The sequence below is a fragment of the Ranitomeya variabilis genome, chromosome 2, assembly GCF_051348905.1.
Source record: "Ranitomeya variabilis isolate aRanVar5 chromosome 2, aRanVar5.hap1, whole genome shotgun sequence".
Lineage (NCBI taxonomy): Eukaryota > Metazoa > Chordata > Amphibia > Anura > Dendrobatidae > Ranitomeya > Ranitomeya variabilis.
The window spans coordinates 70,830,667-70,845,250 of record NC_135233.1 but is presented as its reverse complement, the minus strand read 5'-3'; the positions used below and the strand labels follow the sequence as shown (position 1 = coordinate 70,845,250).

The 14,584-nt window shown below is 44.0% G+C and overlaps 1 protein-coding gene across 2 annotated transcripts in view; it reads right to left on the bottom strand.

Moving 5' to 3' along the window:
• Window positions 1-14,584, bottom strand: part of LOC143804440 (uncharacterized) — a 95,368-nt gene that overhangs the window by 43,909 nt on the left and 36,875 nt on the right. For both annotated transcript variants that reach the window (XM_077282543.1, XM_077282542.1), the window contains exons 9-10: window positions 6,403-6,514; window positions 4,513-4,688 (exon numbers count right to left, since the gene is read on the bottom strand). In XM_077282543.1, coding sequence (XP_077138658.1) covers window positions 4,513-4,688; window positions 6,403-6,514 — 288 coding nt within the window. The remainder of the gene's footprint in view (window positions 1-4,512; window positions 4,689-6,402; window positions 6,515-14,584) is intronic.

Sequence of the window (14,584 nt, the reverse complement as noted above, 5' to 3'; positions counted from 1 at the left end):
TCACTTACCAGTGCACGCCAAAACAGGTACCGGAATACGAGGGGGTTCTTTGCTAGTCGATGCTCTGGATTCCTGCTTGGATGAGCTCTTACGACTAGACTGGTCACTCCCGACATGCTCCTTTCCCTTGGGCTTCTGTCGCACTTCATCCAGCTGCTGAGGCTGCTGCTCACCATCACTTTCCTCCATGATGAGAATGTGACCAAAAGCAGGGTTCTAAAACCGACACCTGCTTAAATCCCCCTCGGAATCCGGTCAGCAGACTGCCAGGCACCATCCCATTGGTCCCTGCTATTCAGGCTGCAGCTGGAAGGTCAGTGGGTCCTGTGAAGAATCCGGCGTTCAGGATCCGATGGGCGCCGCCATCTTGGATCGACTGCGCATGCGCAGCCACCCCGCGACCCGGAAGCGCCCGCCGACTCCGCCCCCGACGTCACCGCTGCCGGAAACGCTCCAGCACACGCTGAGAGCGGTGCAGGATGCCGGGAACGGACAGCAGTGCTCCGGACGGCCTCCAACTCCTGACGCTGGCACACCGCACCGCCGCCCAGACCTGAAGGGATGGGCATACATACCTGCGCTGGCACTGATGGAGGCAAGAAGATCCTCCGGACTCTGCTCCCTGCTGCCATACGCCACCGACGTGCAGTCCAGCCAGGACCACCGTGGCGTCTCCAGGGACTCCCGCACCGGCCGAGGTAGACCCCCTCGCTACCTGATTCGGCCGGCCGGCCTGGGTCCTATAGGATCTTTATCTGTAGGAATCTGTCCCTCCAGGAACAGGAAACCAACTGATGCATGGGGAGAGGTACCGCCCTTTTGTATCTGTAGGTTTCCTGTTCCTTAAGGGCGGATCCCCTCTCTCATAGTGCTGTCATGGGAGTCCGAATAAACGCAGCTGAAAATTTGAAAATTTGCATTAAAAAACGCTCAACTCTGGTGTTGCAAGTATGCAATCTGCATACTTTCTGCCATATTTAGACTAGACCGCGTAATTCACCTACTGCACACGTCTAGTCGGCATGTGACCTCATGTATGCAAATTGCATACATGCGGTCGGTCATGCAGCCGCCCGCTCCCGTCACCGGAGAATCTTGACAGGGCGCACACAGCGTGACTGCAGACTGGAGCCCACACCTGGACAACACCTTTCAGGCCAGAGGACAAGCTACTTATAATTCATTAGAGGACGACTCACTGTAATGAATGAAAGACATTGGACGTAAGTCAGCATTTCAGATATTTCACTTTCAAATCTCATGGCAAAACTTAGCTTTATACTATCCTCTGTAAATCCACAGCTTTATAAAGCTCCGCATGCCGGCATGAGATCCTACATGACATCATTACACAAGTGAAGTGGGAACCTTCTCCGCACATAGTGAGGGCAGGAAGAAGAGGGCTCGTATCAGCCCCGCTCATAAAGTAATGCAATATCCTAGCGACATGCCACGATATATTATCCTGAGAATACCGTGATGCCCTGACACCTCCACATTACTCCAGACATACGGTTGCTTACAACAACCCAGACAATGCCGCCACCATGAACTCCAGCCTTTCCATCCCTCTGTAAATAAACCAAGCAAAATTGTGGCCTCTACAGAAACCAGATCTAGTCCTGTCCCCGACCACATCCTGTTATTTTATGTAACTGACATGTGGCTATAACCTCTTGATTTATGCTCGCAATCCTTATCTCAGTCCAGATCTGTGCAATGTATCTGCTTTTTAAGAAAAGAAAGAAAAAAAACCCTCTCTTTAATCAGAACGTACAGCGGAGAATTCTCCAGGTCTGGATCTGATTTTTGAGCGCACAGCGGCAATTAACCCTGTTTGATGTCGATCATCTGGATTACTTTCGTGCCTTTGTCTTTGAAATTCCGTCTACTCTGCGTTTGTAATATTTCATTTATTTAACATAAGTAACAATTTCAAGAGGAATAGAAGGTCGGGAGAAGTGTCACTTTTCTATGTTGTCAAAAGAGTCGCTCTGACGGGAAGGAAAAACATCTCTGGTCACAGAAACGGCTCCTTGTCAGAGATTACAAAGTATTTAACCTGAACAAATACAAAATTCACCTTTTCGGCTTCATGTTGTGACAGCAGGAAAAAATGGACAATAATTCGACGTAACATATTCAACTCAGGAACTGAGCAAGAATTCACCGGCCTCATGGCAAAATGAGGAACAGACGCCTCTCTCATTGGCTACAGAAGCTTCATCCAAAAAAGGACTTCATGGTCTATTATATGGGCGAGTAAATGCTTTGCTAAAAATTGCTGAATCTCGGGTGTTTTTCCGACTTCCATGTTGAGTAGTGCTAACTTACACTTTATGGAGAAAGTACTGAGACACCTCCACATTAAACTGGCTTCTATAATATTCCATTCTTAATCCATAGGCATTGATATATGCATGGTCTTCCCCACTTCTACACTTGGGACAAGGCTTCGCCAAGATTTTGGAGGTGTCTGCGGGAATTTTTGCCGATTCATCTAGAAGAGCACTTGTGAGATCAGACACTGATTTTGGATGAGAGGGCCGGGATTGCAATATACGTTTTAGTCCCTTAAAAAAAAACGTTGACGGGATTGAAGTCAACGTTCTGTGTAGCCAGTCAAGTTTTTCCCCACCAAACTCCACCCAAACCTTACCTTTATTGACCTTGCTTTGTGCACTGGGGCACATACATGCTAGAGCTGGCAAAAACCTTTCCTAAACTGTTCCCTTAAAGTTTGAAGCATACAATTGTTTAAAATGTCTTATAGAAGTTGTCTGTGACTAACATTGATGGCCTATCCGTAGGATAAATGATCAATGTCTGATTGTTGGGGGTGAAACATCCGGCATCCTCACCGATCAGCTGTTCCCGGAGTAGACGGCGGTAGGAACTGCTTAGTTACAGAGCGGCACAGCACAGCTCCGTCAATGGATTTGAATAGGGGGCAGTTGTACAGTATCCGGCTGTTGTCACTATACGGTTGATGGAGCGGTGCTGTGCAGTTCTGTCCAACACCAGGAACAGCTGATCGTCTCGGGTGCTGGGTGTCACACCTCCACCGATCGGACATTGATCACTTTTTCCAAGCAAAGGCCATCAATGTACAGTTGCCAGAATGCAGTCAGTCAGGTAACGTTCTCCTGGTATTTCCCAAACAAAGACTGATCCATCAGGTGCCAGATGGAGAAGTGCGATCCATCACTGCACAGAACATATTTCCACTCATCCAGAGTTCATTAGCAGTGTGCTTTACACCACTCAATCCTATGCCTATCATTGTAATTAGTGACGTAAAGCTCTTATGCAACTCCTTCTCATGTCATTGGTAAAGTGCGGTTCCTAGCAAGCAGAAAATCACCTCCCCACCCCCCAAGATAATAATGAATTTTACATATTCACTTGCTAAAACTATCAAATAACAAGGAGCCGGTAACATTAAGGGTTTGTCACACTTGGCAGAATTGATGCAGATTTTCTGCTTAGCGTTTTGGGCAGAAAATCCACAGGACAATGCCGTCACTGCTAAGTGGATGAAATTTTAGCAAATCCTATTTCCATGCCGCAGGAACTTTCAGCCCAAAAACTGACTTACAGTGCAGATTTTCAATTTCTGATGCGATTATGTGCACATTTTTTTGCAGATTTTCCTTACTGTGTGAACAGGTAAAGTCAAAATCTACAGCAAACCCTGAATATCGAGACTTTGCCATGGATTACCTGTGATTCCATAACAAAACTTGCCAGTTGTAAAAGAAACAAAGGAAAAACTGTTTTAAAACTTTTAAATAAAAAATGACGCTATACTACCCTCTTCTGGCTCTATAATCAGACATCCTGTCATGTGATCTTGTGTCCTCTGCAATCAATCAGTGGCTAACAGCGGTCACATAGTATTTATTTTCCATGTTGGTGTATTCTGCAGGGAAATCGGTGGCAAATCAGCAACAAAATCTGCATGATTTGGTTCAGATTTCCCTGTGGACTTTTGCTGCAGAAATTTTCCAAAGGAAGTTTGTTGTGGACATCCAACAATAACGTGGGTTTCCTCTCAGTTCTCCGGTTTCCTCCCACATTCCAAAGACATACTGATAGGGAATTTAGATTGTGAGCCCAAATGGGGACAGCGATGATAATGTGTGCAAACTGTAAAGAGCTGCGGAATATGTGAGCGCTATATAAAAATAAAGATTATTATTATTATAATAACACTTCGTAACCTGTGCTCATTTTCAGTGTTGGAGGTGGCATTATTTGCCAAAGTGAGTGACACCACAACAGAACCCTAATGGCAAGTTGGCCACTGTTAAAATACTGCGGAAGTATGATAAAAAAAAAAACTCCTGCTGTCGAAGAGGATTTATCTTCAGTAGTAAAAACATCAGATATACAAAAAAATGACATTTTATGAGGCATTCAGATTTTCTAATGTGTTATTTGTTTTTAGATTTATTATTGTGATACTGATAGTGTTGTATCTTTGGTTTTAGATAAATAGGCTTTACTTACTTTTTTACTCAAGCCATAGATTTCTGCTGCATAATGCAATTCCTCCATAATGGTGGCAAGATAATAATGAAATTTGGGGTCTTTTGGCTTCAATTTAATAGCTGATGCATAGAAAACTGCGGCCTGATTGAGGTAGTCCAGAGGAGACATCCCTTCCTCATAAGTGAGTATATCACCTGTAATGCAAAGACATATACTATATATATATATATATATATATATATATATATATATATATATATATATATATATATATATATATATATATATATATATATATATATATATATATATATATATATATATATATATATATATATATCCATACAGCTAATGTTATACAATGAAAGCAGACAGCAGAAGATAAGGGTAACCGAATGATGTCTATTGTCAGAAGTTATTATTCCCCATCAGCTTTTCTTACTTGGTGCCAGCTACAGATATCAGGGCTGTCCTCCAGCTTCCCTAGACCCATGGAAGGGAAATGTGCTTCGTTATGGAGGGATAGATGTGCTGCCTCTGTTCTTCTCCACTACTAGATACGTGTCGGTTTAGGAGTCAGAGAAACCAACTTTCATCTTAAAGGGGTTATCCCACAAAAAATGTATCATCCATCCACAGAATGGGTACTAAATGTCTGATAGTTGGGAGCCACACTGAAGAGAAGTATGGGGACTCTAAGCACCCCATTCCTCCTCTATGTATAACTACAGTGAGGAAGAGTCTGAATGGGGCACAGTCGAGCATGCGGGTCTCTTCATAGTTTAAGGGCCTCATAGCAGCGGACCACTGATCTCTGCTCATTGCTGCTACAACTTAGAGAAGCTTTTCCAAAATCACAAGTTATTTTCTACCCATAGGATAGGGGATAACTTGCTGATCTCTCAGGGACTGTCTGCGATCCCCAGCAATCCTCAAAATCTGGAAACCCAAGAATGGGTCTCTCCAGAGCATCTTCTTGAATGGAGCAAAATGAGCATCCCTGAGCTCCACTCCATTCATTACTAATGGGACTGATGGAAATAGCCGAGCACTCTACTCTGCTTTCTCCACCAGTCTCATAGACAATGAATGAAAGCATTTGCATGTGTGATCCATTCAAGGAGGTGCTCTGCAGAGCTGTTCTCACTGTGGCTTCGGATCTTGGTGGTCAGACCCACAGTGATCGGCAAGTTATCACCTATCCTTTGGATCGAGGACATCTTGCAACTTTGGAAAAGCCCCTAATTGTGTCTTAGCGTTACGACTTTATTTATTGTTTTGGTTTTAGATTGTTCCACCCTCAGAGAAGTGTAACAAATATCTAATGATTTCTACAGCAAAAAACATGACCACATTCAACAGCAAGTAGATCTAGCACAGTGGGAAAAGCTTGCGATTTTACACTACCCTCATCTATCCAACCTTACTTGTTTTCCACAAACCCCTTTCAATCTTATCTACAAAACCAAAAATGATCATTCTTTAAAGTCCCTCATCAGTGAGGAAAGATGGCCCACTTTGGCATTACCCTGGTAGTTATGTTCATATACCCATCGTAACAAAAGTCATGAAGCCAAGTAGTCATGTCCTACAGAAAAACCTTTCTCCATAGCACTGCCCACAAAACAATAGGATCAATACATCAAAATTGGCATTACTGTCGCCAATCTTGAAGGCTTCTAAGTGAATTTGTAGCATTTTTGGACTGTCAGTGCATCATCATCTGAAATTTACGCCAGCAATGAGATGGAATAGGTTTCAGCCATCATGATCATTTATAGTGAACCTTTTGGGCCACCAAAGGTTCTGTCCCTTCCACTAAGCATTTTTTTTTCTGCAAGGCTGGAGCAAAAGGATTTTGTGACTTTTCACACACCCATGTTTATTTTAATTACACAGACAGTTCACCTGATTTAGGCAAGTTCTTCTCATAAAGACATATCTGTTGTTCTGCCTGACTGTGTAGCTTGTCGACATCACTGTCATGGACAAGTTGAAGCCTCTTCTCCCAACTTCTCTCCTGCAAAGATAATGTCAGCACTAAGCAGAAAGCCATGGCTTAAAGAGATTCTCCAGTGATAAAAAGAAAAACAGAAAAAAATTAGAAAAGGTCATTATAAATTCCTAAATATCTTTACGAGCATACCCCAGTTGCTTGGTCTACAGAGGTTATTACTCAGCACTAAAGTTATGTGCTCAAGGAGTTTTTTGAGAAGTCTTTTGGAGTGAGTCCACTTAGAAAAACGTCTGAAAAATCGCCCAAAAACCCCTTGAACGACTCTTCCTATTCATTTCTTTTGAAAAACAACCTTGCTGCTCATTTTTCTTCTAATTCAGGCTATGAAAATGCCTGATTTGACAAAATAAAACGCATGTCACTTCATTGAAGAGTTTCCTGATGGAAAATGCTCCAAACTAGGCACCGTTCAATGAAAAAGGCTAAAAAAGCACTTGAGAAAAAAAATGCAAAAATGCTTGAAACACTCTTCAAAACCACTTCAGGAAGCATTTAAGTACGGTAAATGGAAAACTCCTACAGAAAAATCCAAAAGAGAAACACTTTTCTGAAGCAGTTTAGAAGTAGAAATTTTTTTTTTTTTTTTTTTCAATGCCTCAAAAATATTTAGTGGGCACATACCCTCACAGAAACCTGTTCTGGAATGGCAACAGGAACCTGTGAGCATGTGCAATAGGAAGCGCTGTCCCTTCTCTTTATGAGTAAGAAGATATGCTCCCAATGGATATTCTTATCTGATACTGGAGATAATAGGATTGCTGAGGTAAGAAGAGTCTGCTGACACTGTGGTCTACATTATAGGATCTAATACTAGAGATACCAGGGCTGCTGAGGTAAGAAGAGGCTGCTCACACTGCTGTCCACCCTGTATACCTGATCTAATACTGGAGATACCAGGGCTGCTGAGGTAAGAAGAGGCTGCTCACACTGCTGTCCACCCTGTATACCTGATCTAATACTGGAGATACCAGGGCTGCTGAGGTAAGAAAAGGCCACTCACATTGCTGTCCACCCTGTATACCAGATCTAATACTGGAGATACCAGGGATCCTGAGGTAAGTAGAGGCTGCTCACACTGCTGTCCACCCTGTCTATCTGATCTAATACTGGAGATAACAGGGGTGCTGAGGTAAGAAGAGGCTGCTCACACTGCTGTCCACCCTGTATACCTGATCTAATACTGGAGATACCAGGGATACTGAGGTAAGTAGAGGCTGCTCACACTGCTGTCCACCCTGTCTATTTGATCTAATACTGGAGATACCAGGGCTGCTGAGGTAAGAAGAGACTGCTCACACTGCTGTCCACCCTGTATACCTGATCTAGTACTGGAGATACCAGAGCTGCTGAGGTAGGAAGATGCTGTTCACACTGCTGTTCACCCTGTCTACCTGATCTAATACTGGAGATACCAGGGCTGCTGAGGTAAGAAGAGACTGCTCACACTGCTGTCCACCCTGTATACCTGATCTAGTACTGGAGATACCAGAGCTGCTGAGGTAGGAAGATGCTGTTCACACTGCTGTTCACCCTGTCTACCTGATCTAATACTGGAGATACCAGGGGTGCTGAGGTAAGAAGAGGCTGCTCACACTGCTGTCCACCCTGTATACTTGATCTAATACTGGAGATACCAGGGGTGCTGAGGTAAGAAGATGCTGAGCACACTGCTGTCCACCCTGTATACCTGATCTAATACTGGAGATACCAGGGGTGCTGAGGTAAGTAGAGGCTGCTCACACTGTTGTCCACCCTTTGGGTGGAATTGCTAGTTAGTCTCATTCACTTCAATGGAGCATAACCAGACTCAAACCATAGACATATGTGAAATTGTTTGAAACCAGGAATTTTTTAAAATGCTATAAATCACCCTGTGACACTGAGTCGGAATACAAGGAATCTGTGGTCAAAAGCCAGGGGGGTAGGTCATAAACAGAAGGAAGAGATAAAGGCTTATTCATGTAACAATCTGAGGTCAAAATACCAAGAAGATAGTGGATCAGAGGAAAGGGGTTAAACAGACAGATGGTCAGAACAAGGTTCAAGGTCAGGCAATAAAGGATCAACAAAGAGAAAACAAGGCACAGAGAGACAACCACACAAAATCTGAATGTAGTCTGGCAGAAGAAGGGACTAACAGCCCTGCTAAGTATCCTAGCAATCACCGGAGACAATTAACACCTGGAGACAGTCAGCACTTCCCAGTCTCAGACTGGACGGCCGAGCTATTAATCAAAACACAGACAGCCCATCGCGCCCCTGCGCCATACTGGACACTGAGCTGTAAGTCAAAGTACTGAAAGCTTCAGCACACCCCTGTACCAGATAGGACAGATTGGACGGCTGAGCAGTCAGTAACTGCATCCCGCACACACTGAGGGTGCAATTGTGACACACCATTAATAAAATAGGCATGAGACCGTTTCTAATAAATATGAAGCTTTGCGTTTAACATATATATTTTTATTCCATACAAAAATTAGAGAATGAAAAAAATGTTTCAGGAAGGTGAAAATGTTATTTACTTAAATTTTCATTCTGTGGTTCTGCCATTATTCGCAGCTCATGCAGAAGAGAGGAGGTTCTCATGCATTGCAAATTACAGGTAACAGGACTCGCTAAGTGGTCTAAATATGTCAAGCATGTGTAACGGAGCAAGGGGTCATGCAGCCGTACGCAACGATGCATTATCACATTGTTTTTTATAGTACTTGTTAAATTTTATGAAGTTCACTGTAGCAAGTCATGAAATATAATAACTCTGCTAACCTAATAGGTAGACTTTCTGCTACTCAGATCAAAGGCAGCCTTTATACAGGAGTAAAAGATAAGATTTTTCTTAATAGCCTCTAAATCTTAACCCTTTAAATGCACTAAATAATTGAAATTCTATTGAAACCCCCGCAGTGAAATAGGATTTACTTTTAGTATGGTGATAAAGTTTATGACAAGCATTTTGTTTGAGTCATCAAAGAACCATATACTGTACTACAAAGAAGCTGGAAAGTACAATAAAACGGTGCAAGGGATCCTTTGCACAAATATTATTCCTTCTATTCACAAATTGTAGGAGAAAATACAATATATATGCAGGAATAATATATGTGGCAATGTGAAAAATCTTTTGCTATGATATAATAAAAGATGTATCAATTATTTTGTACTGGCCACTGCTGTGGTGCCATTATCATTTACCCTGCCCAGCAACTAGCTTTCCTTGGCACTATAGTGCAGAATGTTACATGGGTTCTCTGGGAATAGAAAAATAAATGCGAAAATGTCATCATATATAAATTCCTAAATAAACTTAATTAGCAAATCACACTTGCTTTGTCTAGGGGGTAACAACTGTGGTATATCAAAACAGCTGCCGTCTTGAAACTCAGTCAGAAACCTGGACTAGAATGTTAATAGGACAAGAGTATATGAACATGTAAAGTAAGAAGCCCCATGTAGAAAAATATTGTTGCAATGTGCCTTCTGATACAATACTGGAGAGGTAAGAAGTGGCTGCACAACCTGTCTTTCTGAATCAATACTCAAGATACCCATAGCAAGCACTTATTTATCCTAAACCTGTCAGCTGATACAGGCTATATAAGCAGCATTCATCAGGCACTGGCTGTATTATCTCTGCTATGTATGTTGGACTCTGAAATTCAGCATTTTTTCAGAGAAAAACATACTTTAATAGCCTCAGGGTTAGACTAGTCAGACAGGCGGGTCCCCGGTGGCTTATCTCTGTCCGCTGCCCTGAACTTACAGGTCTTTGCCTATGTGCATGTATAGGCAGAGACCTGTCAGTCACTGGCAGTGGGTGGGGAGAAGCATTTCAGAGCACAATATACTTTAAAAGCCACCAGGGACAGAGACTATGCTGTAGACTAGTCAGACAGGCGTTCCTCAGTAGCTTTTAAAGTATGTTTTTTTCAGAAACTTCAGCATAAATGGCTGAGATAATACAGCCAGTGCCCGATACATGCTGCCCATGGATTAGGCTCCATGTATCAGCTGTCAGGTTCCCTTTAAAGGTCCTTCTGCATAGAATGATTGACCATTAATATGACCGTACCATCCCCATACATATTGCGTATCATCGGCAGCACATTCTGTACTTATGGGGCAGGAAGTGCTGCCGATGGCATGATCTTTAGGACCACATAATCCAAATAGCCGACTAAGCCTATTAGCAACGCATGTATGCCTTGATCACCACTAAAATGGGAAATGGATACCTGTTATGACCCCAATGGCAGAGGGTCTCAGAGTAAATACCAAGTCTGCAAACACAAAAAACCAGCTCATAGGGCAGTGGTAACTGGGCTGACCGTATAGCCACAAATAGCAGCAGCGGGGGAACGTGCCTACGTTGGTTCTAGACGTCTCGCGCCAGCCGGAGAACTAACTAACCCTAGAAGGGAAAAGATAGACCTTTCTTGCCTCCAGAGAAAAGACCCCAAAAGATGGATACAAGCCCCCAACAAATAATAACGGTGAGGTAAGAAGAAAAGACAAACATAAGAATGAACTAGGTATTTAGCAAAGAGAGGCCCACTGACTAATAGCAGAATATAGTAAGATGACTTATACGGTCAGCAAAAACCCTATCAAAATTTCCACGCTGGATATTCAAGAACCCCCGAACCGTCTAACGGCCCGGGGGGAGAATACCAGCCCCCTAGAGCTTCCAGCAAAATCAGGAATCACATTTAGTACAAGCTGGACAAAAAATAAGAGCAATGCAAATAACCAAAAAAACAAGGAAGCAGGACTTAGCTTAATTTTGCAAGAACCAGGACCAGCAGACAGGAGCAAACAGAAAGGAACTTATTACAACGATGCCAGGCACCAGACTGAGAATCCAGGAAGTTTATATAGCAACACCCCTGGACTAACGAACAGGTGGGTGCCAAGCTGAGGAAAGACAATCCCAGAGTCATATCACTAGTGACCACAAGAGGGAGCCAAATAATCCAATTCACAACAGTACCCCCCCCTTAAGGAGGGGTCACCGAACCCTCACCAAGACCACCAGGACGATCAGGATGAGCGGCGTGAAAGGCACGAACCAAATCGGCCGCATGAACATCAGAGGCGATCACCCAGGAATTATCCTCCTGACCATAGCCCTTCCACTTGACCAGATACTGAAGCCTCCGTCTGGAGAGACGAGAATCCAAGATATTCTCCACCACGTACTCCAACTCGCCCTCAACCAACACCGGAGCAGGAGGCTCAACAGAAGGAACCACAGGCACAACGTAGCGCCGCAACAAAGACCTATGGAACACGTTGTGAATGGCAAACGACACCGGAAGATCCAAGCGAAAGGACACTGGATTAAGGATTTCCAAAATCTTATAAGGACCGATGAAGCGAGGCTTAAATTTAGGAGAGGAGACCTTCATAGGAACAAACCGAGAAGACAGCCATACCAAATCCCCAACACGAAGTCAGGGACCCACACCGCGGCGGCGGTTGGCAAAACGCTGAGCCTTCTCCTGTGACAACTTTAAGTTGTCCACCACATGATTCCACATCCGCTGCAACCTATCCACCACAGAATCCACCCCAGGACAGTCAGAGGGTTCAACATGTCCCGAGGAAAAACGAGGATGAAAACCAGAGTTGCAGAAAAAAGGCGAAACCAAAGTAGCGGAACTAGCCCGATTATTAAGGGCAAACTCAGCCAATGGCAAGAAGGTCACCCAATCATCCTGATCTGCAGAAACAAAACACCTCAAATAAGCCTCCAGAGTCTGATTTGTTCGCTCCGTTTGGCCATTAGTCTGAGGATGAAAGGCAGACGAAAACGACAAATCAATGCCCATCTTAGCACAAAAGGATCGCCAGAACCTGGAAACAAACTGGGATCCTCTGTCAGACACGATATTCTCAGGAATGCCTTGTAAACGAACCACATTCTGAAAGAACAAAGGAACCAGATCGGAAGAGGAAGGCAGCTTAGGCAAAGATACCAAATGGACCATCTTGGAAAAGCGATCACATACCACCCAGATGACAGACATGCCCTGAGACACCGGAAGATCTGAAATGAAATCCATGGAAATGTGTGTCCAAGGCCTCTTCGGGACAGGCAAGGGCAAGAGCAACCCACTGGCACGAGAACAGCAAGGCTTAGCTCGAGCACAAGTCCCACAGGACTGCACAAATGACCGCACATCCCGTGACAAGGAAGGCCACCAAAAGGACCTAGCCACCAAATCTCTGGTGCCAAAAATTCCCGGATGCCCTGCCAACACCGAGGAATGAACCTCGGAAATGACTCTGCTGGTCCACTTATCAGGAACAAACAGTCTGTCAGGTGGACAAGAGTCAGGTCTACCAGCCTGAAATCTCTGCAACACACGTCGCAAATCCGGAGAAATGGCTGACAAGATTACTCCCTCTTTAAGAATACCAACTGGTTCTGCGACTCCAGGAGAGTCAGGCACAAAGCTCCTTGAAAGAGCATCAGCCTTCACATTCTTTGAACCTGGTAAATACAAGACCACAAAGTCAAAACGGGAGAAAAACAATGACCAACGGGCCTGTCTAGGATTCAGGCGTTTAGCAGACTCGAGATACATCAGATTTTTGTGACCAGTCAAGACCACCACACGATGCTTAGCACCCTCGAGCCAATGACGCCACTCCTCAAATGCCCACTTCATGGCCAACAACTCCCGATTGCCAACATCATAATTCCGCTCAGCAGGCAAAAACTTCCTAGAGAAAAAAGCACATGGTCTCATTACAGAGCAACCAGGGCCTCTCTGCGACAAAACGGCCCCTGCCCCAATCTCAGAAGCATCCACTTCAACCTGAAAGGGAAGTGAGACATCAGGCTGGCACAAAACAGGCGCCGAAGTAAACCGGCGCTTCAACTATTGGAAAGCTTCCACGGCTGCAGGAGCCCAGTTAGCAACATCAGAACCTTTCTTGGTCATATCCGTCAAAGGTTTAACAACGCTAGAAAAATTAGCGATAAAACGACGGTAGAAGTTATCAAAACCCAAGAACTTCTGAAGACTCTTAACTGACGTGGGTTGAGTCCAATCATGAATAGCTCGGACCTTGACTGGGTCCATCTCCACCGCAGAAGGGGAAAAAATAAAACCCAAAAAGGGAACCTTCTGTACTCCAAAGAGACACTTTGAGCCCTTAACAAACAAAGCATTCTCACGCAAAACCTGAAACACCATCCTGACCTGCTCTACATGCGAGTCCCAATCATCAGAAAAAAACAGAATATCATCCAGATAAACAATCATAAATTTATCCAGATACTTCCGGAAAATATCATGCATAAAGGACTGAAACACTGAAGGAGCATTAGAGAGCCCAAAAGGCATCACCAAGTACTCAAAATGACCTTCGGGCGTATTAAATGCAGTTTTCCATTCATCTCCTTGCTTAATGCGCACAAGGTTGTACGCACCACGAAGATCTATCTTGGTGAACCACTTGGCACCGTTAATCCGGGCAAACAAGTCCGACAACAGAGGCAAAGGATACTGAAATTTAACAGTGATTTTATTCAGAAGCCGATAGTCAATACAAGGTCTCAAAGATCCGTCCTTCTTGGCCACAAAAAAGAATCCCGCACCAAGAGGGGAAGAGGATGGACGGATATGCCCCTTCTCCAGAGATTCCTTGATATACGAACGCATTGCGGTATGCTCAGGTACAGACAGATTAAATAATCTTCCCTTAGGAAATTTACTACCTGGAATCAAATCTATAGCGCAGTCACAGTCCCTATGAGGAGGAAGAGCACTGGACCCACTGAATACATCCTGATAATCAGACAAATACTCAGGAACTTCCGAAGGAGTAGAGGAAGCAATAGACACCGGCGGGGAATCACCATGAATTCCCTGACAGCCCCAACTTGACACAGACATTGCCTTCCAATCCAAGACTGGATTATGGGTCTGTAACCATGGCAGACCCAAAACGACCAAATCATGCATTTTATGCAGAACAAGAAAACGAATCACCTCCCGATGTTCAGGAGTCATGCACATGGTTACCTGTGTCCAAAACTGCGGTTTATTTTCCGCCAATGGC